The sequence below is a fragment of the Ambystoma mexicanum genome, chromosome 8 (genome assembly GCF_040938575.1).
Source record: "Ambystoma mexicanum isolate Mex_15411 chromosome 8, UKY_AmexF1_1, whole genome shotgun sequence".
NCBI lineage: Eukaryota > Metazoa > Chordata > Amphibia > Caudata > Ambystomatidae > Ambystoma > Ambystoma mexicanum.
In genome coordinates this window covers 305377771-305405474 of record NC_090929.1, presented here as the reverse complement: position 1 = coordinate 305405474, position 27704 = coordinate 305377771, and the positions used below count along the sequence as shown (strand labels likewise).

The 27704-nt window shown below is 43.7% G+C and overlaps 1 protein-coding gene across 1 annotated transcript in view; it reads left to right on the top strand.

Annotated features, from left to right (window-relative positions):
• Positions 1-27704, top strand: part of LOC138471860 (ficolin-2-like) — a 450860-nt gene that overhangs the window by 314213 nt on the left and 108943 nt on the right. Inside the window, exon 7 of the mRNA XM_069609719.1 lies at positions 21351-21478. Coding sequence (XP_069465820.1) covers positions 21351-21478 — 128 coding nt within the window. The remainder of the gene's footprint in view (positions 1-21350; positions 21479-27704) is intronic.

The window sequence follows — 27704 nt, the reverse complement described above, 5'->3', positions numbered from 1 at the left end:
GACACGACTAGGTATGCAACAATTTCAGTCTTTCTAAAGAAAAACGAGGAGGAAACATTGGCGTCTAGTTACAGGCCTATTAGTTTAATCAATGTAGACAATAAAATCCTGGCCAAGATTCTAGCATTAAGGCTAGAAAATCTTTTACCGAAGCTGATAGATCAAAATCAGTCTGGTTTTGTTAAGGGTAGAACGACATCCAGCAACATGAGGAGACTACTGTACACCATCACTAAGGCGTCAGAGCTGGCAGAAGACTCAGCAGTCCTCTCATTGGATGCCGAAAAGGCGTTCGATAGAGTCAACTGGCAATTTATGTTTATGGTACTGGAAAGGATGGGTTTTGGGAATCAATTTTGTTCTTGGATTAAACTGCTATATACCAAGCCCATAGCAGATGTTAAAACTAATGTCCAGAGGTCTACACCTTTTGATCTGGAACATGGCACGCAACAAGGTTGCCCACTGTCTCCTTTATTATTTGTCCTGGGTATTGAACCTTTGGCCATAACACTGAGATCTGAAGATGACCTACAGGGCATTAATTGTTGGGGATTGCAACAAAAGGTTTGGCTGTACACTGATGACTTGTTATTGGTCCTCAAGAACCTGGGTGAATCAGTGCCAGTACTCATGAATATTTTGGAAGTCTTTCATCGATGCTCTGGATACAAGATCAATTGGACAAAATCAGAAGTTCTACCCTTGGTGCTGTTGTGTGACAAAAATTATATTACACGGTTAGGTTTCAGGTGGTGCGCTGAAAAATTGTTGTACTTGGGGGTTTGGTTATTGATTTTGTGAGAGTGAATATGAATATGGTGTGCACCACTTTTATATCGGATCTGGAAAGATGGTACTTGTTACACCTTTCCCTTTGGGGGAAGGTGAATGCTTTAAAAATGGTGTTGACTCCTGGAGTAAACTTTGTAGTGAGTATGATCCCATTAGGTATTGAGAAAAAATGTTGGCGTGAATTAGATAGACTTATGCAGGACTTCTTGTGGGATCATAAACCGCCACGTTTGAAGATTATCAAATTGCAGTTGCCTTTGTCTAAAGGTGGGCTGGGAGTCCCAAATTTCAAGGCATACCATTTGGCTTTTATGGCACAAACTCTATTTGCTTTTCTCAAATCAGAATATGAGGATTGGATGTGTGCTGAGTCTAGCCATGTGGGCTTGTTATCGCCTAGGGCTCTGTTAACTAGTAAGCCATGTAGAACGAGGGTGGGGAATCCATTGACTAAGAGTTATGGAATTCGTGGTTGGCCTTGAACGAATGTTTGGGTTTCAATGCATTAAGTGATCCAAGTGCTTCAATTTGGCTGAATCCAAGTGTTACACATGAAGGGAAAGTTTTGTTTTGGCATGATTGGTTCCTTGCTGAGGTGCAGTGGTTGGGGACCTTTTCAATGGTGCGATTTGGATGACGGCTAGGGAGATTCAGATGAAGTTTGATATTCCTACTTTTTGTCTGGCAGATTATCGGAAGTCAGGAGGGTGGTGGGTGAAGTGAATATGGAAGGAGGAATCAATATGGATTTGCTTGGATGGAAGCAAGGGGTGAGTGGTTGTGGCCTAGTTAGCTATGTTTATAGACTAATTGTGTCAAATTATAGGACAAATGATGCTTTGAGAATGGGTTGGAACCGGAGGATTGGTGAGGATATTACGGAAGATCATTGGTCACGTATTTGTGAAAATGTGAAGTTGTGTTCTTTAAGTCTTGCTGAGAGTTCACATCAAATCAAGATTTTGCATAGAACATATTGGACGCCTGAGAGATTGATGGAAAGGGGAATGAGTGCAAACTCCGAATGCTGGGCATGTGCACATGAGGTGGGCACTTTTGAACATATGTTGTGGGAATGTTCAAGGGTGAGAGGTATGTGATTTAAATTTGATCAGATTTGTGAGAAGATTCTTGATGAAAGGTTTTGAATTTATTTTAAGACCGTTGTGCTGGGCAGTGATGATGACCTGGGTGAATTGAGTACTTCCCAGAGAAAATGGTTCTTTTGGGGAGCAATGGTGGGAAAGATGTTGATTTTGAGACATTGGAAAACGTCGGCTCCTGTTACAATTGAGATGTGGATTGCGGAGATGCATATTTTAGCGGATATGGAAAGATTTCTGTATCAAAGGGAAAAGAAAAGTGCTTTATTCAGCAAGATCTGGGGTAAATTTCTTTTACTGTATTAGGTCTGATTTTGTAGAGGTTGTGACTCTTTGGGGTGGGTTTTTTTTGTATTTAGTTTGATGTTTTAGTGGTTATTGTGTGCTGCTTTGTTATTATTCATGTATCATAATAATGAACATTTTTGAAAATTAAATTTAAAAAAAAATGAATCACAGACCTATTTAAAAAGAAAAGAAGACTGAAATTCTATTTAATACAGCATTTACAAACAAAAGAGATTTGGGTTCTCCACGTGTTAAACACTATAAAAAAGGCTGGGTGAGACCAACAGAAACAGTAGCAGAACTGCAAAACTGTGAAGTGTGTCTTGCCACTTCCTACTAAGACATGAATACTGACACTTGGTACAGAGTGGACAATTTCTGCTTACTACCCAGGCACTGATACAAAGGTGGGATGCATGCCACAGGTCGCCAAGAGAACAGCACAGCGACACACTGAGAAACCAGAGATCGGAGAGGGACCAGAACGGAAACCAGAAATCCAAGGGAGACCTGATTAGTGAATGTTGAAACAACTGAGCAGCCAGAGGTCCTGGAGAGAACTGCCCCTGTGCAAGTGCAAATGCAAAAGGGCTGTGAGCACCTGCACAATAATATGTTAAGAACCACAGTCTATGAGAGACCTGTAAACGAAGAATGGGAATGATAAGCTACCCAATGCATGTTAAGGCAGAAAAACCTGAACCATGAAAGTTAAAAGCCCATAGGTCTGTCAGAAGCCAGAGCGGTGAAATCCAAGTTGTATGAGTGACCTGGACACAGGAGGCTATGAAACTTAGGAAACCGGACCTTTGAATCATAAGAACAAAGAGGGGTAAGAGGAAACTATACAATAAATAAGAGGTCTTGGGGAGACCTGCATGATGACTGTGAATGATAAGAGGTCTGGGAAAGCCATCTACTAAGTTATAGTAGAATGTAGCGGCCCAAACTGGAACAACTGGACTACACACTGCGCAAACTGCGGCAGTTCATCGCTTCCTCCATGTTACGCAAAAGAAACTGCAGGGCCTGCCTCTTCATCCTCTCGATGCCTTTACATCCCACTTCACTCAACACAGAGGTTTCCTGATGATGCCTCTCTCCACTGCGCTGCGGGCCCTGCCCCCTGATCCACACCTCACAGGTTTGCTTGCTTGCCTGGAGCTCCTCTGCAACATGGGACCTGTTGCTGCCTGCCCACAAAAATTATGCTCTCAAGCCTCCTCATCTGCTTATTCTGGCCCTCTTCTCCATTCCTTTTCTTCTGCTGACCTACGGCCCAGACTTTTGTTGAAGCCACCCTCTGGATCTGCCTGCTACTGCCTAGTCTCTTGTTGGTCTCCTTCTCTTCGGGACCACCCCTCTGCACCCCACCTCAGAAGAACTTCGAGGGTGGCGACCGGCTTCACCTAGACATGCTTAATGCTCGCTCTGCTATCAAACATTATTCTGATATCTGCCTCCTTCTTGAAGACTTTGATCTTGATGTCCTCACTCTCACCTAGACATGGTTCAATGGTAGCTCAGTCACTGCTTTTGACTCGCTCTTCCATGTTAGCTACAAAATCAACTCCAAGCCTCATCCTAACCGATCTGGTGGTGGAGTAGCCCTGATCTTCTCTGAGTGGGTCCCCTCTTCCCTCATACCCACTCAGCCTTAAACCTCTTTTGAAAGCATGGTCTGCAAGCTTGGAATCTCTCCTACTTCTTCTCTCACTGTTGCCACTCTCTACAGGCCCCCTGGCCCTATCTCTCCTTCCTATCTAAATGGGCTGATTTCGCTTCCTCTCTCCTGAATTCGAACCCTAAATTCCTCCTCCTGTGTGACTTCAACATTCACCTCGACTCCTCAGTCATGGTCTCCACTCTTTTCTGTGACCTCTGTGCCACTCTCTCCCTCTCTATTCTCTCTTCGCATCCTACCCACTCTGCTGGACACACTCTCAATGCCTTCATCCATGCAGATCATCTGCTCTTTGACCCTCTCCCCACCCCGCTTTCCTGGTCTGACCACCCCCTCCTCTCCTCCACCTGGGACCTCTCGGCCCCCTGACTGAGCCTCCCCCAGCACTGCCATCCCCTTTCGCTGTCATCTGGCTGATTAAATGAGTATCAGTTTCTGTTTTTACTTCCACCTTCACTCCCCCGACTCCTGGCTGACTCACTCACTGACTCTGCACTCAACAATCTTCAGCTTGCTATCACTAACACTCTCGACATTCTTGCCCCTGTCATGAGGAGCCACCTGAAACCTATCACCAAGTGTAACAGTTGCTACAACTATGATCTAGCAGCTTTGAAACGCAAGTGCCGAGCGGCTGAACGGAAGTGGCAGACCTCAAGCTCATCCTCTGATAAACTGGCCTGCCGCCTACTTCAAAGGCAATTTCGTCTCTCTTCTCGCTCCAAGAAGACAGCATACATCCAGGCCTGCATTTCTGGAGCTTCTAACAACAGGGCTGAACTCTTCAAAATATGCAAGGAACTGGCCAATCCATCTGCAGTCTCTACCTCACCTCTTCATTCCAAGGCCCGTCTCACTCCCAAATTAGTTCACTTTCTTCACTATGAGTGGCGGGAGAGATCACGTGAACAGTATGGGCATGCTTCATGACTGTATTGCTGTGTAGTCCTATCTCCTTGGGGGTAGTCTTCAAAAAGGCCAGCTCGCAGCCTTTTTGAAGACTTTGACCCTTTCTAGAATGTTCTCTCTATTGAATGGGCTGCAGCATCTGCCCACTCTGAAGTGCTCTCACCCTTCTCGTGCTTAAATACGTCTTCCCTAAGTAATTAATTTTGTCTGCTTCTTGTACACATCTGTTCCATTTAGATGCTGAATATTCCTTTTAAACAGTGGGGAGACCAAAAAATAATGTCTCCTACATTATATTTTAAATTAGTGTTTCTCCCACTAGTTGTAATGAAGGGAGTGGATCCAGGGGAATCTCAGTCAATTGTGTTTTCAGTTCCTCAGTGTGGAGGAGAAGTGGAGATTTCTATGGAATTTTGGTTGCTGCATGGGAGGGCTGTGATACCTTTTATCTCTCTGAGTATTAAATGGGTCAGGGGTGTGAGTTCCCAGGACTGTCCCTCTGTAGAAGAGTGGCATTATGGGAAATGTAGTTCTTCTAAGGGTGGTTTGTTAGCCTGGTTTGAATAACCCAGACTTGGACCATGTTCTGCAGCATCCACCCTGGCCACAGTGACCTGACTAGGGTTTCTCCATAGTCCTCTACCTCTCAAATCCATTTCTAACATTCCTGGTTCCATTCCAGGTTTTCCCTCTGACACTGAGGGGAATTCTTGGAGGTGTAGTCGCCGAATGACGAGTTTCCGAAAATTGGCAGGGTTATGTGGCCTGGGCAAATAGCTAGCCAGGTTATAGCTGGCTTAATGGATTTGGAGATGTCATTCCCAGGTGCATGTGACTATATATTCTGAGGTCACTCTGTCACAGGGGGCAGTGCTGTGCCTGCATAGTTATGCCAACTGGGAGGACCCAGTATAGAGAGAAAATTACAGTTGGGGGGTTTTTGACCGATATTGTTAGCAGCGTCCGTGGTAGTAATATATTGGGTGAGTGTGACTGGAGCGGTGATTCGAGTACAAATTATGAAATTAGACCAGGGGGTTTCCATTGCAAAACTCGTTGGGCTCTTTCCTTTAGACAGGAAGGGGTTACTAAAATGAAAAAGCAGATATCTTCTATGCTGTAATTGTACAGCTTTCTATTGACAGAATAGAATAGACAGGTTATGGTTAAGGCTATGAAGACCCCACAGACTGTAAAATAATATATTTTGGATATATTTGTTCACAAGGTGTGGCTTCACTTGCCCCTGAGAGAGGTGGTGTGCTATGCAGGTGCTAAAATAATGCTATTAGCTGAGTGCCCTCAGGTGCTCCTAGGAAAGGTTGTGCAGTACATGGGAACTATAATACTGCTGATACCAGAGCACCCCATATATGCTCCTGGGTGACTGCAGCATATATCTGCTTTTAGAAGCTGCACCAGTGATGGGATTAAAGTGGATTTGAGTTGCAAGAATGTGCCCTTTGATGGGGTAAGCCACTAGGGACTGGCTTGGGCTGACTGCTACCCAATGTGCCTCAAAGAGGGTGAGAGGAGTGAGAGGCCATAGGCGTGCCACTCCCACCAAGACACATTAATACACACAGTGGGATGTTGCAGATGCCAGGTTTTGGAAAGCCTGAAAGCATAACATCCGGGAGCATTAGGAATGCACCAAACAGACTTTTTTGACCTTCTTGCGTGGTACTATTTTGGTATCTTCAGTTAAGGAAGAACGGAACACCACAGCTACCCATCACCCCCTAAAACCTGTTGCTGGCACAGGACTATCAGTCAATACGACAAATTCTGTGTCTGCGAACACAGGTGCAATGTTCACTGAAAAAATGAAGAGGTTTGAGAATGTACATGATTTTGGACGACCGTGTCCCTCTTGGTCGGATAGAACTGCAGTCGTACAATATGGTACAGCATCCTGAACATGAAGAACACCAAGGAAACTTTCACAGGAATTCCAAGATTGTGGTTACGTTACAAGTCATGTTTTTAGATGTAGAACAAGCTGGTGAGGAAAATGGATCAATGCGATATTAACGAAAACGATAACACAGAATCACATTGAAAGTGATTCCATATGTTTTTGAAGGCACTAAACACTCCCCGCACACCATATTGTAGGACTGGTGCAATTATATAATCAAACTCCAGTCCTTGAATATTTGGGGAAAGTGTTGGATAGTGCCTTTAACCAAAAATATCAAATCACTATTGATGTGATTCAGTGTTATGGTTTTTGTTAATATCACTGGATACCAGGAAAATCTCCCAACTAAGCACTGTAAAAATATCATAGCACTTAGATTAAAATATCCAATAGGGGAAGTACAAGCAAGGAACCAATTTAAAATGGAGTAACTAAATCGTGACAAGCCTAGCCAAACCCAAAGGCCAGATGAAAGACTCTTTCCTGGTCAACCTACAAAAGAGGGGAAGTGAAGAAAGCAGGAGGAGATCTGGAGAGAGGAGAGCTGAAGGGAAACTGTTCCCTAGCCAGATCAACCATGGATACCTCTGGATACACAGGGAATCTGCTGCCTTTGAAGATGTAGCCCATGCCTAGGTCGGCCTTCAGTAGCTAGGAGAGTGCATAATAAGTGTACTTATCCGTAGGAGTGTAGTATGCTGGAAGGGAGGTCGACCTAGACCATGGTCCATCTTGAAGGAAGGTGTTTTCTTACCAGAATGACCCAGGGCAGAACATTGTCTGGTTGAAAAGGACCCAGAATGAGGAGAGTGGACAATACCCATTAAACCCAAGGTCATGGGGATATCTAAGCTGCTCTCTGAAGAAAACCAAGGTAGTGGAGGGACCTAGTTTGATTGATGAAGAAACCCAAGTTCTGAAAGAGACCAAATCTGAATGCTGTGAACTTAAGGTCTGGAAAAAGACATCAAGAAATTGGTACCATTAGACACATACAAATAAGTCTAGAGGAGATCACACGAGAAATGAAGGACTTTAAAAGTTTCTGTACGAAAGACAGAATCGCACGGATGAAAAAAGACCTGATGCATGTTTCACATGAAGGAGCTTATCAATATACTAAAGATGGTTATGTACCTCAAGGAGTACAACAACAACAACAAAGAGGATATGGCCAACAGAGACAAAACAAGAAAGGGTATACTTCAAACAGCTCGGGCAGTTCTAACGACGGTAGCTTTCAGAGTGGGCAAGGCCAGAGACCATATAGAAACAGATTTCGGCAACAAAGAGGGAACTATCGAAATAGGCGCGCACAACGCAGAGGTGGTATGAACAATCAATATAACTCAGGACCACAACCAGAACAACAAAAACCCTCCACTTCCACGGTTTCTTTTTTTTTTTGGAGGAGCGAGAGATAGCAAACGAGTGGGAGTCAGAAGAGCGCAGAACTCGGAGCAACCATCCCTACTAGTTAATTCATCTAAATATACTCCTAACACTGTTGAGAAGAGAGTTTTGAACCATGGTCTAGGGTTTGTCCCTACCACACATTACAATAAGTTTCAGACTAGAACTGAGATTGAACTTTTAATACGGAAGATTCATTTGAAACAGTACTTTATGGATAAAGAATTTGAAAGAACTAGGAATGAAAGTGGACTTAGGAAAAAATGTAATTGTGATCCTCCTGTAGCTAGCTACACACCTGAGGCTATAGTTTTTGCTAGACAAGTATGGCATGACCTTCGTGAAATGGAGAACGAGAGCGTTCCTTCCACATTTCAAAATTTGAGTAATGAGGAGAAAAAAGATATAAAGTCATTGGCCACAAACCACAGTATCTTCATACGCAAGGCAGATAAAGGAGGTGCAGTGGTGATTCAAGATAGGGAAGCCTATATTACAGAATGCAAACAACAACTTGGCGAGGATTCTTATTACCGGAAGTTAACAGATGACCCGCCTGGAAGACTATCTAGTCTGATTAGAGACAAAGTAGAGAAGGCATTCGTGAGAGAATGGATCTGTAAACAAGAATATGAATATCTCATTGTATCCAGGCCTTCTGTTCTGAAATTTTACACCTTGCCCAAAATTCACAAATCACTACATACACCCCCGGGTCCTCCAATTGTTTCAGGTACTGGGTCGCTGTTGGAACCACTTGCAAAATTTGCAGACAAATTCCTTAAACCATTTGTGTTGGAGATGTTTTCATACATACAAGATACAACAGAGGTTATAAATTCCATTGAACATATGACTTTCGATCCTGAAATCCATCTGTTAGATAGCCTAGATGTAGTCACGTTATACACATGCATACCCCAACACGAGACACTAGGGGTGCTTGAAAATGTATTACTAGCTAAGAGGACTACAGGAGTGACACCAAACAGTTTTATTCTGTGGTGCGCGGAGATGGCGCTAACGGAAATTTATTTCATATTCAACAATAAATTATACCATCAGATTCATGGCACAGCCATGAGCTCGCCAGTGGCACCAACGGCTGCTAACCTCTATGTAGAAAACTTCAAAATACAACATATCTACCAAACCACCAACCCATATTTTTCTAAAATCGCCTTATGGCGTAGATTTATTGATGACATCTTGTTGATATGGGAAGGCACTGTGAGCTCCTTTTTAGAGTTCTTTGAATGGATTAACCAACAGAATAGATATTTAAAGTTTACCTGCACCCATAGTTCAGAGAAGATTGACTTCTTGGACATTACGATCTGGGTTGATAGTGTACAGAACATATTACAAGTGAAACCATTTCACAAAAAAACAGATAAAAATTCCTTGTTGAGTTTTAATAGCTTTCATCCCAGGCATACAAGAGAAAACTTACCGTTTGGGCAATTCCTTCGGTTAAAAAGAAATAGCACATTGAATTCAACTTTCCATGAAGAAGCTGAACAATTGAAAATTAAACTGTTAAGAAGGGAGTATCCCAAGAAAATCATTAAAAGAGCTTATAAAAGATCGATTAATAATCACCGGGACGCACTACTAGAATATAATCCGAAAAGTCATGACAAAAGTGAGATTGTGTTTGTAAGTACTTACAATGAAAGAACTAATGAAGTTATCAAAATCATTAAAAAGAACTGGCACATACTTGCAGGGGGTGAAAGCCCACTAGAAAGGCCTTTATGTGCATACAAGAGAGTGCCTAATTTGAAAGAACTGCTAACTAAAAATGACATTGCCTTGAAATCGAAGGGCCAAATCAGCATTACACAATCCTGGGGTTTACCTACATTAGTAGGACATTTGCAAATGTGTAAATTGTAAATACACTTGCAGAACGAAAGAGGTGGACTTGAAACTTCCAAAATTGTGGCAGCAGACTAGGTTTACGAATTGTAACTCGACGCATGTAATCTATGCGGTATGGTGTCCATGCCACAGAATTTATATAGGCATGACAGAAAGGAGAGTGACCACAAGAATAGGTGAACATAGGAGTTGCATCCGTAATCAGAACATGCTAGCTCCGATGGTTAGTCACTTCATTATAATAGGTCATAATGTAGAGGAATTGAAATGGACAGTGTTGTGGCAATCTGAAAGAACCAATAATTCTGATGCTGATTTAAGGAAATTGCAGTATGAAGAACAATGGCTGATCTTTTTGACAGACTCAGCCACCAGAGGACTTAATGAAATAGGTAATTGGAAATTCTGATTATCGCTGCTTTTACAATAGGGCTTAGTGAGATGTGACCCTGCTATCTCTTAGACCTGCATAGTGACCAGATGACAGTTAATACAGCAGTTGTTTATTCCATCTTTACTCAAACTGATTATGGCGGCTTTTACAATAGGGCAGAGTGAGAGGTGACCCTGCTTTCGCTTAGACCTACATAGTGACCAGATGACAGTTAATATAGCAGTGGTTTATTCCATCTTTACTCAAACTGGTGGACTAGTGACAGGAGACCTTAGGACATGGTGAGGTTCTAGTTTGTAGTTTAACACATGTTTAAATGACCACTGGAGATTGGTACAGGTAATAAGACCCTGAACGATCGTACATCACTTTCCCAATGGAGCCCAGTGAATAAAATACAGGTGCTCTACCCTGTTGCAGAGAGGTGAGCACTGAAGACACATTTTTTCTCATGATTGGCGAGATTGTGTTTTTGTGAGGGCAGGAACGAGTTAATGTCCGCGAAAGGCGAGCAAGATGTTTTGCGACACACGTATCGATACGGATGCACTCATGTGATGTTTTCGTTTAGGACGTATTACGTGTAATGATTCCGGCAGTCGTCACGTGATGCTGCAGCGATAATGGGATAACCTCTCCACCAGTATCGGTAGCGTACACTATGTTCCAAAACAAGACGAAACAGACGGTGTTTCCATAGTATGAGTAGTAGGTAAGTGAATCCCGTGTGGTTTGGCTAACAGAGAGCAGAAGCATACTGAGCACGGTGACCACAACACCCGCGTGTGATTTATGGAGGGCGTGTTATTCTTTTTTCACTGTAGAAGTTCACCCGGTGAATAATAAGATACGGCGCTAACGGATTGCCGTAACAGGAGTTAGAGGCTTTGTTTACTCGCGCAAGCTAGCAAGAAAGCTGACGCCGGGTTACGTTCGGATGAGCAATGGACTGTACGATCCTCGTGGAGATGAAGTAAAGGATGTGTACCCTTTGTCACTGCGCAGGGTATGGAACTCAGCCCCATAAAAAGTGTACCTTTTATGCAACCTTGAATGTGAGATATGGTTGTTTGAATTGAAGAGCGATGGAGGGAGATAACAGCAAGGTTACTAGCATTGAAAGCTCAGACAGGTGGGAGTCCACTGTTTGAGAAGACACAATAAATTAAAGAACAATGGTTTGAAATGAGGATAAGGTCCATTAGCGAACATACCCTGACAGTGATGGGATGAGAAGTGGCTTCATACATAGATTTTATACCCCGTGATAGTTTTTTTCTGTTTGTGTTTTTCCAGGTATTGAGTGGTCCGACATAGATGTTGGTATCCTCCCCTAATTAACTGTTGTCAAGCGACTTTTGTGGAGATGTGACAGGGTAAGCCTTAGTTTAGTAAACACAGGTACTAACTAGGTAGAACAATAGTAAATTATATATTACTGATTATTGTTTCTTGTTATTTTCCCACATTGTGTCTCCCCAGGTCAAGAATTGTGTGAAGTATATTTAAAATTTTAGTATTTGAATGTCACCTAAAGTGAAGTGTTTAGCAGTGTTGAACCAACCATAGAAGAAGAGAGAAAGTTTAAGGGTACAGATGGTCCCCCTGATGAAGTTCTGGAGTATTATATGGAACTTAATTGTTGAACGAAACATGTTGGGCAAGTGAAGAGTATTGTAAGTTAGTGACAATACATAAAGAGCATTGTAAATTCAGTTGAGATTAACCCCATGGTAGCACCAAAAGGGGTATGAATGTACTTAGTAAATGGCATGAGGTATCTATTATGTAAAGGGAACCCGTGAGCTACTGACCATTGTGTTTTCTTTAGGCATAGTGATGTCCTTTAAGGCACTGTACATTATCTAGTTTTGTATAGGCAGGATTTTACAGGGTTGAGCACAATACTGGTTTTTTGTATGGTTTGTAATTGTATTTTATGATAATGGTTGTAAAAGGTTTTTAGGAATTTTTGCAATTTTACATTGTTTTAGATGGTGATATGACGAGGTGTGATGTATATGAAATAAAATTGTGAATTGTTTTTGGTGTAATGATGGTTATTGTGTGGAGACTTCCTATATGTTAAAAATACTAAGGTGATAGGACCTGGTGAGGACAAGGAGAGGTAACAAGCGGACGTGTTTGATCTTTTGTCTAAGGATTGTCCAGTATTTTTTCTCAAGAGTCTGGTCAACATGTCGGTAAATGGCTCTATGTCTCTGTGTGGTTTTTGTCTGGAAAAAGACCTAACCTGAATCCTGTGAACCTAGGATTTGGGAGAGACCTACTGAGAATACCCAAAGTCTGAGAGAGATCATTGTGAAATCACAAGAAAATCCAAGGACTACGAGAGAGCTACCATCCCCAGAGAGTGTGCAGGAAACCTGATGTATATTGTAAGTCTCAAGGTGGGAGAAAGCCTAAGGGAAATATCATGATACAAGGATCTAAAGAACTTTAGAAGTGGGAGAGGTCTTCAGAGAACTGGCAAAAGAAGGAAGAGCAATGAAGAGTTGAGACTAAGTGTAGAGCTTGGAAGAGCCTTCTGTAGAGCAGTTATCTGTTTTGCGCTGGAGCATTTGTGTTTAAGTGTAGGGTAGCCAGGAAGCTAAGGACTTGTGAAGATTAGCGTTTGTAACATTTTGTTGGCCACATATTGCTATGTAGAATAAGGTGTCCCAAGACTTAAAAATATTAGATTAAAGACTATCAATTTTGTTACTTGTATAAAAAGGTTTTGGGCCAGAGAGGAAGATTCTACTTGAGTTGGCCCATCCCTGACGCTGTTTTGTTTAGTGAATGTCCTTATCTATATATATATATATATGTATATATTTGTGAAAGTGTGTTTGTATCTTCAGGGTTGGCTCCAGCCCCATAACAGTTGATGGGCTGAAATGTTGGCCCAAGGTCGGCATACCAGTCTGGTGTGTACTGGCGATAGTGAAATTCGACCAATCCCACCCGTTCTCCCTGAAGGGGGTGGGTTCAGGCTGTGTGCCATCAGTACAGGCGATTTGTGCGCCAGCCCCACAATAGTTGGTGGGTAGAAATGTTGCCCTGAGGTTGGCATACCAGATTGGGGTGGACTGGTGATCTGAAATCTGACCAACCCCACCCATTGGCCCTGCACAGGGTGAGGTGTGGCCCTGTGCTGTAAGTATAGGCAATGTCACCAGATTCCCAAATTTGCATTTTTGCTGATAAAATCAGAAGTTAGGACACAATGTCGGCATACCAGTCTAGAGTGTACTGGCGGTAGTGAAATTTGACCAACCCCACCCATTCGCCCTGCACAGGGTTGATCGGGCACCGGCCCTGTGCTATCAGTATACGCGACTTCTTGAGATTGCCGATTTTGCAATTTTTCAAAAATAGGAAGTTAGGACACAATAAAACATACAAAAGACTATAGCAGACCCCCATGTGCATGTCAGCCACAGACCCATGCAATGCTGGGTGGTAACGCTAGTAATTTATAAATTAAAACCTTGGTCCTGTAGCGGTTTGTTAAACCCCTTTGAGAAAAAGCCACTAATAAAGACCTTCTTTGAAACTAAAATGAAAGGATCATGTGCGTCACAGGTTGTATTATTTTCTGAGAGGTAGTTTGTGAACGATGAGGAGTAAGTACTCTGTTTCTTTCGTGTTACTTGATGTGTGGGCTTTGTGCAATCATCTGTGTTGACCATTTGGGGAGACAGTTGTGCTCAGGCAAAATGTCACATTTGATCATAAACATCATAGCACAATTAATTGATATGGAGTGCACACATATATTAAAATGATTTATTGTTATGTAATTATTTATTGGACATATGATATGAATTTATTTTGTAACCGCCATGTGTGTTAAATAAATTGAAAACTGACATGCAGACAGAGATGAACCTTATCTATAAATTGTCTGGGCTATTACCTACTGCAGAATTCTCTATGTGAAAGGAGTGTTCTGGGGGGAACGTACCAGCCTTTGACATGCATACTTGGTAGGAGCAGTCAAGTTATAATATAATGTAATGTCTTCAAATCAAACAGGCCTAGATTTCAGGTGACATTGCATTCCCCTCTCTATAGCCAAAATGTTTGCCCCATGATGATGTCCATGCCAAGCCTTGGTGGGTGGCACTTAAATTAGTTACGTCACAGAAATTGGTAAAATGGGATGCAGGAGATCTGTTTCTGTTGTGGATTTCTCAGAAAGGTCAGTTTCTGCTGCATTGAGGATAGCTCTGCCATGTTGGCCATTTTGAAATTCACAATCTATTTCAGTCCATGCTTATCTGCGCCCATCTGAACAGAATTAATCGAAAAAGCTGAGTAGCTATTTAGGACACATGGACAGCAGTGGAAAGTAAGGTTTTCTGAAGAGGAACTGACTGTTATTGTTATGGTGCACAAGGTAATAAAGGAGGCCCACGCCTGTTTAGGGCACTTATCCCCAAGAGTTTAGCAAAGTAGAAGAAATGATGGCAATGGATTATGGGCCAGATTGCAGTAATTGCTGCCCAACCCTGAAAGGCTTTGGCCTTCTTGTTCTCGGGCCAAGTGTGTGTTTTTCAGGGTTTTTGCCTACGGTGGGTGTGTGTGGGACATGTCATTAGGGCTCGGAGTAGGATGTGCCAGTAGGGGTGACAGTGCTTTTTATGGTTGTTGGGTTAGGGAGATGGTAGGATGAGCTGCTAGGATTTTGGGGTCATCCTTCAGGGTGTTGTTCTCATTAGGGGAACATAGGGTATTTGTTTGTATGTGGCATAACAATTGTTTGTATCACTATGGCATTTTTTCCTCCTCTGGTTTACCACAAAATTCTTGTGAGATATGGAGGTGTGCGTGCGGTGTCCCGCATGCAGACAGTTAACTCGGTGTGACAAGGAGGAACCAATGAGGCACACTTTCAAAATGGCCTGTCAGGTGACGGGTGAGTCCATGGATGCCTTCGCAACTTGACTGCACAAGTTGGTGGCTCACTCGTCGGCCTTTAGAAAGGAACTACTTCGGGAACTGCTCCCTCTGGCCACCATTCTCCAGATGGCACAGATGGAAGCGAGAGCAGACTCGCAAGCTACACAGATAGAGACCAGGAAAGGACAGGAGAAAGAGCAAGTGTACTACGTTAGTCAAGGCGTGAGAAGTGCTGGCAGTAGTCACGGCCTGGTAAGAAGGTATGGCACTATTGGAAAGTGTTACAGGTGTGGTCTACCTTTTACCCATGATGAATGAAGAAGGAACGCAGTGCCCTGTGTTAGGACAGAGGTTCACCAATTGTGGACGTGAAAACCACACAGTGGGGGTTTGCAACGCGCCGCCTAGCAGGGCGCAAGGAAGTGGTCTCGGTGGGGCCTGCCTGGAGTATCATTCGCTCACCCCAGGCCCCAAAAGAGACACCAACGCAAGAAGAGACCTGGTCAGTCACGTTCGGCAAATTACTGGACGGTCGCCATCCCCTCTGCCAGAGCGAGAGAGGGACCCACATGAATATGCATACATGATGAGTGACGTAGTGACTGCCCCAGACAGAGATGTCAACATCCAAATGGGTCGGCACCCTGCCAAGTTGTCATCGATACAGGGGCCACACTATACATCATGTGCATTACTGAGTTTCGCACAATGCCACACGCACCAGAGCCACACCCACCAGAGTTTTAATCATCTGAGCTGAAGATATTCCAGTGGGCCCTCGAGATCCAGTTCAGAATCATGGGAAGTTCTCGACGCTTCCGAACTGCAAAGGGAGAAGAGCCATGGCAGAATTGCAAGTTCTTTAAGGGGAAGTGCAGGGAAGTAATCTATTAGGGTCGGCCAACGGCCCTTGAAATGAAGATTGCAGCTGTGACATACTCCATACAGCACAAAGTGTCCGTGGTGCAACAATTCCCAAAGTTATTAAAAAGTGGGATGTTTGGAAGGGGACCCCGTCAACCTACACATAGATGTGTCGATAACTCCTGTGGCGGATAGACATAAACCTGCAGCCACAGAGAAAGAGATCCAGAGCATGCTGAGGGAAGACATCATTGAGCAAGCTCAGGGCCCCACCCCATGGGCCTCGCACGTGGTGGCGGTACCCAAGCAATGATCTTTTGAAAAGATCAGGCTCTGTGTGGACATGCACCAGGCTAACAAGACAGTTCAACGAGAAAGGCACCCTGGCATGCATCTGGACGACATGATTGGCATGCCAAACGGAGCCAAGATATTCACGAAACTCGACCTCTACAAGATGTATTATCAGATGCAGCTAGATGAGCAGTTGCGGTACATAACCACATTTGCAGTTCAGGTATAAGAGGCTGATCTTCGGGATATGGTTAGCTGCTGAGATCTTCCAAGAGAGCATCCGGAAGGTCATTCAGCACATAACGAACTGCTTCAACTATAGCAACGTCATCCCGGTTGTCGGTGTATACCTCAAACAACATGACACAGCACTGCACCAGGTATGCCTAACTCTCTCCCAGGCAGGACTGACACTGAATGCCGAGAAGTGTGCATTCCATAAATAAAACCTTAAATTCTTTGGACACATGTTCTCGCAAGAAGGAATGAACCCTCACCTGGGAAAAGTTGAGGGATCGAAAACATTTCACCCCCACAAGATGTGAGGGACATAAGGTAATTTCTGGAGATGGTGAGTTACTTCAGCAGGTATTTGAGAGACTTCGCCACCACGAGTGCACCATTGAGAGAACTCACCAAGCAATGGAACACTTTTAAGTGGGACCAAGCCTGCAATAGTGCCTTCAACCAAATCAAGAGAGACATTGGTTCAGCTCAGCGCATGTCCTACTTTGACCCTGCAAAGTGCACTGAGCTGACGGTATACATAAGCCCAGTCAGCTTGGGAACCATCCTAGCACAGCATAGACCGGGCAGTGACAGTCCAAGGGCCATCGTCCCCTATTTGTCCAAGAGTCTGACGGACACAGAAAAGAAATATTCTCAGCCGGAAAAGGAGGGGCTGGCAGTTGTCTGGGCTTATTAGCATTTCCAGAATTTCCAGATGTTCCCCTTGCAAAGACCATTCATGGTGGTACCGACCATCAGGCACTGGTCACAATCTATGGAAACCTGCAGTGCAAACTTTCCCTCAGGATTGAAAGGTGGGGACTAAGACTGCAAGACTTCAATTTCACCATCATGCATAAGCTGGGCAAGGAATACAATCCGGTAGATTTCATGTCAAGGCACCCACTTGTGAAACATGATTGTGAGTCGTCCATGGCTGAGGAATACATAAACTTCCTCACACACCGGGCACCACTGAAGCCACTCACGACAAGCAAGGTGACAGACCCCACCAAGAACCATTGGATGTTGTAGAAAGTCTAATAACTTATATGTCACGAAGATGTGGAGACTTTGAGTTAGAACATACACAGAGAGACCAAGAGATTGTGCAGCAAGAAATGCTGGCTTTCAAGCAAGTGAAAGATGAGTTATCGGTCACTGCGGAGGGTCTTGTGATGCGTGGAAGGCAGCTCGTTATACCCACGGACCTCCAACAGCAAGTAGTGTATCTGGCCCATGAAGGGCATTGTGGCATGGTGGCCACCAAGCGCCATAGAGAAGAGACACAATGTGATTCACAGGGATTGACTCTATGGTGGAAGACACAGTGAAAGGATGCCATTTGCGCCAGTGCACGTCCAGTGCATTTGCGCCCAGTAATCCAGAGACACTTAGGTTGTCTGAGCTGCCTGAGGCACCATGGACACATGTCACGGTCAACTTCTTTGGGCCGTTTGGTGGAGGGAATTACTGGATGGTGATCACGGACGAATTCTCTTGATTCCCGCTGGTACAATTGATCTCATTCACAGCAGCCAGCACCGTCATCCCTGAGCTGGACGTCATATTCTCAGCGTGGGGCATTCCTGATGTGCTCAAGTCAAACAACAGGCCTCCATTTAATGGTGTGGCATTTGCCAGATTCTTTAGGCACATGGGCATACGTCACAGAAAAAGTACACCCCTGTGGCCACAAGCCAGCGGGATGATACAAATGTTTATGGAAAGATTGAAAAAGGTGCTGCAACAAAATGCATTGAATCCAAGGTCGCTGGACCAGGCACTGTGTAGCATACTCCGAGATTATCAGAACTCACCCCAAGGAACAACCGGAAAGTGCCCGTCGGAGCTGGTGTTTCAAAGGAAGGTGAAGACGAGATTGCCCTACAGTGGTGATTTCGTTTAAACAGACCTGAAGTCGCTCCAGAATGAGGACACAGCAAAAAAAGAGGAGATGAAAAGGTACGCGGAGTAGAATCGAGGAGACAAGGTTCTCGTGCGTCTCAAGCAAGAACGTAAGTCAGAGTCCAGGTTTCATCCTGATCCCTGTGTCATCACGCAGATCAAAGGGTCTATGGTGACTGACCGGCCCCCGGGCTGAGTGATTACATGAAACGTGTCACAATTCAGACTCTACTCAGAGGGGGAGAAATAATGCGAGGACAAGGAGAACGCTGTGGAAGCTGCCCAAGGGGGGTCGAGGAAGGAATATGGCCTTGCCAGAGACGGGGCAGCCCGTGGAGCTGTTAATGAGGCCCAAGCAGTGCATCACAAGACCTATAAGAATCATAGAAGAGGGGGAGATGTTGTGTCCCACATGCAGACAGTTAACTCAGTGTGACGAGGAGGCTCGTCACACCAGGAGAAACCAATGAGACGTGCGCATGCTCGCGCATGTGCACAGGGGATTTGCTGCATTTTCGTGGCAGTGTGAAAAAAAATAAAGATAAGATATCACCTGTTATCATAGGCTCTGTGTCCCTCATTTCCAGCACGGCACACGCAGGGACCTGGAGGCCCATCTTGAGAGAGATATCACATAGCAGGACAGGATAGTGCGTTATGTCAAATGCCATGCATTTATAATAGTTATTCTGAGAAATGTAAGTACAAGTACTCTGCACAGACAATGGTCCTCATTACAACCTTGCCGGTCCGGAAACAACGGTGCCGGTAGGCTTACCAGCAACTCTGCCAGGCGGGTGCCCTCCCGCCCAGGAGGTCTGACCTGGCAGGCAGACCCGCACCCACCCACAGAGTTTCAGAGAATCACTGGCACTGTTATTACCAGTGCCATTATTTCCGTGGTTCCCATTCCCACAGAGTCCAAGGGGAACATTTTACTGGCGCCTGACTTTCCGCCTCAAGGGTTGTAATACTCCAGTGTTACTGGCAAGTCAGGCGCTGGTAATTGTTTACGGGTCCGGCGGCTACCTTTCGGTTTTACCGTCACGGTTACCGCCAGACCTGTAATGAGGCCCAATGTGTGCTGCTCATCCGTTGCCCATGCCTGGTCCATACTGAGAAACACAATTGTTGTCCTTGCTGTTGTGCTTTTTGTAAGAGTTTGTTCTCTTTTGCTGACATTACCAATCCAATACTGAGGCAGGTGTTGAGTTGCATACAGTTACCAATGTTCTTTTTTCAGGCCTTCTCTGGGCTGCACGCATGTGTACATGACCACATGTAATAGACCAGTTAGGGTGACTCCTATCCCACCTTATGTCATCAGATCATCCTTCTGACGTGGTAACCCACAGGAGAAGTGACATATGTGATGTCTGCTGTCTGCAGATCTCACAATGACAACAGCAAAACCCCAACCAGACATGTCGTTTGTCGGCATGCATCATTCATTTAAGTCCATTGGTTTCCTTTAATGTTAAAGCCTTTAAGTGCATTGAGGTTATGGGAGGGGCAACTGTTAGATCTGTTCCTTGTGGCATGGACCCATCTGCTCAACCCAGTTATGGAGTGATGGGTGTGAGCTTTTAAATGGTTAGGTAGACAGGGGTGATGGGAATATTTTGCCATCGGGTTTCTGAGAACAGGGAACAGGATGTTGGCAACATTAATTTCCTTAAGTGTCATCCATGTGCCCATGTGTGTCTCTATGCCCCTTTTAAAGTAGTATTGCTTTGAGGCATATCATCCGGGGTTTCTCCAGGTAAATTGACATGGCTGGTGTATGTGCTAATAGTTATAGGGGGTGTCCCACACATATCGTCAAAGTGTGATAAATTGCTTGTCCTTGAGAGACCAGTGTGAGGGTGTTGTCCCGGGTACATGTGGCGGCCCTTGCACCTTCTCAGCGGGGCATGTACTCTCTTGCATACTCTGTCCTGGTGCATAGCTCCTATGTACTGCCTCAGTCGCTCCCACACTTTTTGGTTCAGCACTCTGTAACCCAGCATGTTTGCCTGCGGTGTGCACAGACCTCTGTAGTCAGGGGACAGGCTGCACACGTGGCTGTTTCTGGAGGTATGCTGCTCATGCATTTTCCTGCTGCCAGCCTGATGCTGCCACTTAGAAAATTGTAGTTTTTTGGCGTTGTCTATGAATACTTTTCTTTTTGTGTGGCACATGATGGTGGTAGGCGGGGTGATGGGGGGATGGCCCCTGTACCTTGTGGTTGCATCACTTTTTTCCTACCTTCTATTGTGGGAGGCTTTATAAGCACCTGGCAGCCAGTTTGTTTAATTTAATTTGCTCTGACTGTCTTACCATTGATTGGAGGTAACTTGTGAGGAGTTTGGCTTGATTCTAGATGGATTTTTCAACTTCGAATAACTAGGGTGGAATTGGCTAACAATGGTATTTCACAGATACCAATGCTTTAGCATTATTCCTGCAACACTGCGAGCTGACATTCCTATAATCTCTGCCCACTGATTTCTGGAGGCAGCATGTGATCGACAATCGGGCAGTCTATTAAAATTAAGCTATTTGTCGTATACCTCTGGTTTTGCCATTACTGCCAAACTTGCAATGACCTCTACATCTTTTTCTCATTAAAATTCAGCATCACATGCTCTTTTGTCGACCTCTACGAGCACTTGCTAGGTGAGAGATAACACCGTTTGTCCTGTTTTTATTCCTAAATGAATGTAACTAATGTCTCCTCTCTTTGTCTCCTCCTCTCGCCCCTAAAACATGCAGGACCAAAGAGTTGCAAGGATCTGTTGCAGAAAGGAATCACTTTGAGTGGCATATACACACTCTACTTTGAGAACTGTAGAACCATGAACGTGCTCTGTGACATGGACACTGATGGAGGAGGGTGGCTTGTAAGTCAACTATAAAATGGTGGGCAGTATTGGGCAGTATTGGGTACCGATGACAGACGGTTCTGAAAGATGATTAAGCTGGCACGATAACCCATTTAGGTGCTCACTGCTGGCGTGTCTGTGTTCAAAGTTTTGAATGTGAGTCGGGATAACATACTCACCCTTCTGAGGTTCAGAAATCGAGTATAATTGAGTTGGCTAAAATTAACACCTGCTCTTTACAGTGCTATGAATCAAAAAATGTGCCGGTTCAATCACGGTGTATAGGACTAGTTATTAATGTGTCCCCAATGCACTAAATTAAATCTTCAATTTACTGTTAACCATAGTCTAGTAAACCTTGTAAATCCGTCTAGCTTTGTTATAACACCATGTGTTGCTGTCTTGTATGGAAGCCCATGGCATTTTGAAGTCCAGATCAATTAACTTAGTTGCCATTTTACCTGAAATAGTGCAATAAAGTGATGAATTAAGAGTTCAATAGAACCATTAAAAAGAAGTCCGAGTCTTAAAGGAACACTTTAGGCCACACATCTGCACTTGGCAATGATTATTTGTGTCCAAAGTGGTAAAGAATAAATCAGGCTTCATTTGAAAGCATCTTCCACGACAATATATTGAATGCATGTGATTCAGAAACTAAAGATTACAAAAGCATTGATTGCCTTTACTTTACATTGGCCATGACCGAATATTGTGATGTATATTTTGGCCAATCTAAATATTAATAAAACAAATCTATCCACATATCCACTGTCATCCACGTCCCCCAGTTTCCCAGGCCCCAACAAGCACCCTCATGTCTTTTCTCCATAACATTTCCCAGCCCTTCCATTCAGGAACACATCATTCCACCTACACTTCGGGCTCTCCTATTTCAACAACCACAGGAGACCCCATTTACATTTGACAGTGTAGGTTTGAAAAGACAATATTATGACCATGTCTTTCTTTTGGATATTTTTTCGGTCAAAAGTATGAATAGATACTGAAAAAAGGTTCATGCTAAAATGTAGCAGTGGATAACAGATGGAAATATACATCTAGAGGAGCTTCATTGCTGTTTGTGTGGTGCCGCGTGGCAGAACACAATGAGATTCCCATATACCTTTGGCTCAGGCATCTCCTCTTATTTTATGTCATGTCATTTTACAGAGCTGTTATACTGCACCATATCACCACTGCAGAGACCTCCACGTGGCAAGGTTTTTCTGGAAGTTCGGGTTTTGGGCCACTGCCAGGGTTGGCCAGACTTTTGTAGTCTGCAGAGGAAGGAAGAGGTAAAGACATAAGGGGATAGAGGTAAGGGTAAAGGGGTGCAAATAAAATTATCAGGGCTTCAAGCAGAGGCTAGGCTGATTAAAGAGAAAGGGATGATGTTGATTTGATTTTGTCATTTTATTACACATACTTCCTCCAGGAAGGGAGAAAAACCTGACAGAAAACTGTATAATTTTTTTATTTTTTATTTTATTTAAGTGCATTTGGTTAAATACGTGACCTTTTACACTATCTTAACATACAAACCATAAATAATATGCTACATTTTGGGATTTTTGTAGACAGTAAATTTGTTTTTACATAATCCCTGAGTAGATAGCGTTGTAGTAGTCCAGTTTAGAATTAATCAGTGAGCCAACCATTACTGGTCGATCGTTCACTGGAATAAGCAGAAAAATTGGTCGCAGAAATCTAAGACAGTATTAATGGTGTGTTTCGCTAACTTAGTAATTGCAGTCCAGGTTGGACAGGCAGATACCGCCAAGGTGTAAACCTGATGTACATAGGATGTCAGATGGTCAAGCAAAACCGAGCAGGAGGTCAATTTAGATGGATTATCCAAGAAATGTTTGGGGCCAAGGAAAATGACCTCATTATTTGAAGAATTTAATTGTACTATATTAAACGTAATGCAACTTTTCTATTTCCAAAACACAATCAGAAATATGTTAAAGGGAATCCAATGAGTTCTTTACACACATTTGAATCTGTGTGTCATCAGCATAAGGGTGATAATGTAAATCAAATGTAGAAAGAATGCTCAAAAGTGGACGAATATAAATGTTGAACAACAAGGGTGACTGTCAGGAGCCTTGCAGAGCCCCACAAGAGATCAATAGCGGACTGTAATAATAATCTCCAACCTTGACCTGTTGTGTTCACTCAGATAGAAGCCATTTTAGGGAGAGTTCTGTCACATATGAGCAATTTCAATCAGTCTGGTTTTAAGAATGTTGAAGTCGATAGTGTCAAATGCTACAGAGAGGTCAAGTAGGACCAGCAAGGTGAAATTGCCCGAATGTCATCTCACATGGTAATAAGTGCTGTTTCAGTTCCATTACATGACCTGAAGCCTGATTGAAATGGATTAAAGAGGCAGTGTTCTTCCATAAACATTTCTAATTAAGCAGTGACTACCTTTTCAAGAATCTTTGCAAGCCAACCCAGGCCAGCACTGGGGTGATAATTTGGAGCATATTATGATCCAATGAAGTTTTCATTAGCAGGGGTGTTAAGATAGACCCTTTAAGCTCTTTAGGAACCATTCCTTGTGTGCATGTTGATCCAGCCAAGGATTGTGGATTCCGAATGTAGACACATTTAGAAGGTACATTCAAAGATATTTGTAGGACTGGGGAGTATTTAATTGAAGGCAGGCCTAAGAAAGATACATAAGTATAATCGTAGGGTGTGGCTGTGTGATAGACTTGAAATGTACTCCAAGGAATCCTGTGAAGAGTAGAGACTTTGCAATGACAAGGAATGCATTTAATGTTTTTAATCAAACAAACTCCAGAAATGTGATAGTAGGAATGTTATGTTAGTGTTAAAGGATATTTGTACCGCGCACTATGACCACCAGAGTGGTTCCCTGGCGCTCTGGCGGCTCTGAAAAAGGGAGAAGTTGGGGGTGAGTTAGTGGGAATAAGCTGGAAAAGTGCAAGAGAGCAGTGATGTGCTGTTGGCAGCCTCAGCCCGGTTGATCCGTTGGCTGGGCTTGGGGTGTTTTACGGTTGGTAGTCGTTGTGTGCTGTTGTACAAGTCTTTGTGTGGTTTGTTTTGTTGTTGCAGTGTGGTGAAGTTTGTGCAGACTGCTGCGCTTTAGGTTTGTGGTTGTGTTTGGTTAGAGTTTGAGAGGTGTATGCAGAGGGATGAAATTGTTAGTGTATTGGTTAGTTGGTATTGCTGTCCTTACACTTGTGTCTAGGTATGATGCTTGCTATCATATGCTATTCCATCTGAGTGTGGCACTTGCTAATCTTCAGTGTTCTGTCCAAATGCGAGGCAGGCCAGTGATCACCATTCTATTCAAGTGTGTCACTTTTCATCATTCAGAATTTCATTTAAGTGTGGCACATGCTAACATTCACAATTCTGTCTCGATGTGACGGCAGCTACGTTAAGAATTCCCTCTAAGTTTGGCACATGCTAACTTTCACAACTCTGTTTAGATGCAACGCCAGCTTAAGTTAGGAATTCCCTCTAAGTGTGGCACATGCTAACATTCACAATTCTGTCTAGATGCGACGTCAGCTTAAGTTGAGAATTCCATCTAAGTGTGCACATGCTAACATTCACAATTCTGTCTCGATGTGACGGCAGCTACTTTAAGAATTCCCTCTAAGTGTGGCACATGCTAACTTTCACAACTCTGTTTAGATGCAACGCCAGCTTAAGTTAGGAATTCCCTCTAAGTGTGGCACATGCTAACATTCACAATTCTGTCTAGATGTGATGCCAGCTACGTTAAGAATTCCCTCTAAGTGTGGCACATGCTAACATTCACATTTCTATCTAGCTGCAACGCCAGCTAAGAATTCCATCTAAGTGTGGCACATGCTAACATTCACAATTCTGTCTAGATGTGACGCCAGCTAAGTTAAGAATTCGATCTAAGTGTGGCACATGCTAACATTCACAATTCTGTCTAGATGTGACGCCAGCTAAGTTAAGAATTCGATCTAAGTGTGGCACATGTTAACATTCACATTTCTATCTAGATGCAACGCCGGCTCAATTAAGAATTCCTTCTAAGTGTGGCACATGCTAACATTCACATTTCTATCTAGATGCAACGCCGGCTAAGAATTCGATCTAAGTGTGGCACATGTTAACATTCACATTTCTATCTAGCTGCAACGCCAGCTAAGTTAAGAATTCCATCTAAGTGTGGCACATGCTAACATTCACAATTCTGTCTAGATGTGACGCCAGCTAAGTTAAGAATTCGATCTAAGTGTGGCACATGTTAACATTCACATTTCTATCTAGATGCAACGCCAGCTCAATTAAGAATTCCTTCTAAGTGTGGCACATGCTAACATTCACATTTCTATCTAGATGCAACGCCGGCTAAAGTTAAGAATTCATCTAATTGTGGCATACGCTAACATTCACAATCCTATCTGGATGTGACGTCAGCTAAAGTTAAGAATTCCACCTACGTGTGGCACATGCTAACATTCATATTTCTATCTAGATGCGACGTCAACTAAAGTTAAGAATGCCATGTCAAAATGCCAAGACAACAATAGACCGGCCTTATTACGAGTTTGGCGGTAGCCATGCTGGTAAAACTGGCACAGCTGCCGCCAAACTCGTGAAAATACCCACACCCGGCAATGGGCAATTACTGGGGTATTCCGACCCCGCCGGACCTGGTAATAACCCATTGCCGGGTGCCGGTAATTGTCAGTCCCCATAGGGCTCAATGGGAATGGGTAGCACGGTAGCGCCGGCACCGTTAATAACAATACCGGCGCTACCATGTAGGTCTGCTCGCGGGTGCCAGTACGGCCTCCTGGACAGACCTGGCGGCCGTAATGGCACCCGGAAGCAGAACTCATACTTTGCCAGTCCGGGAACTATGGTACTGGCAAGCTTATCGGTACCGTAATTACTGAACCAGCTAGCTTGTAATGACCCCCATAGATGGAGGATGAAAAGGATTTGACTGGCACTTTAAGTGGGGTTAGAAATTGAAAGGGACTCTATCTAACAAGGGGATGTGACCTAAGTGATGGGTGTGGCAAGAAGAGTGCTGGGTGTGGCCTTAGGCAAAGGCCACGTTCCCCAAACACTAAATCCTGAGAACATTCGGGCATGTGTTTTGGGTCACTCAATATGTTCTGAGGTAGGTCTATTTGCATACAGTCGACATGTTGTAAATAAAACACTCTCTGTAAATAATAACAATTTCACATTTATATAGTGCTAGGAACCCTCAGGTATCTGAGCGCTGCTTATTATTACCCACGTGTGCTTGCCGGGATTCGAACCTGCGTTAGCAGGATCTGCACTAATCTCAGAGCAAGTGCTCTACTCGCTGTGCCACTTGACCGGCATGAATGACTGGAATAAATGAACCACCTTCTCACTCAGTATATAAACAATCCATTCAGTGTGTAAACACATTCTGTAAGTACATCTCTTTTGAGAAATAGAAACATCTCTCGCATTCTATATACAAAACAATTCATTCAGTGAGTAAGGTACCCACATTCTTGCAATGTATCGCTTTTGAAAAAGGGGAGGGGGCAAACATCACTAATGCAGGCTCTTTGCTGGTTTGCATAAACCAAGGAGCATTCTGGGAACATAAGAATGAAGACATATTTTTATATTTTATAAATATGTGTGTGAAAGGGAGTCGAGCATGCAACCCTTATGAACATATAAGGCACACTAGACTTGGTGCTCATTTCATTTGCCACAGCACAGTAAAACCTCTGCATACCATGAGCCATATGTACTCATTCAGTGAGCTCCAGCATTTCGGTGTGAGTCTTGGACTGTCCTGCTTGAGCAAATTCCATGAATAGGCTCCTTTCACTGCTTGTCTATTGATCACATGTTCATGCTTTTAGATTGCCTCAGATGTTACTTAGTGGGAGAACTTGCAATGCCCTAGGTAGCTCTGGCTCACTTAAAGCCCTGGACTAGTGTCTATCCTTCTATATGCATCGAAGACTGACACCCGAATAGTATGAAATGAAGAGGGCAGCCTTCTGATCTGTGTCTATCTACGAAGGGCGCCTAGACCTGGTTAAAACTATACTGTGTGCTCTGCACACTATATGCATTTAATCATCCCTAGCACTTGGGCGCCATCATGTTAACCTTCAAAGTAATTAAGTGCTTTTAACAATCACCCTCATACCACACCTCTTCTTTCTAATCCTTCATCAATAGTTTTCCTCCCTGAATAACATACAGTGCAGTGAGT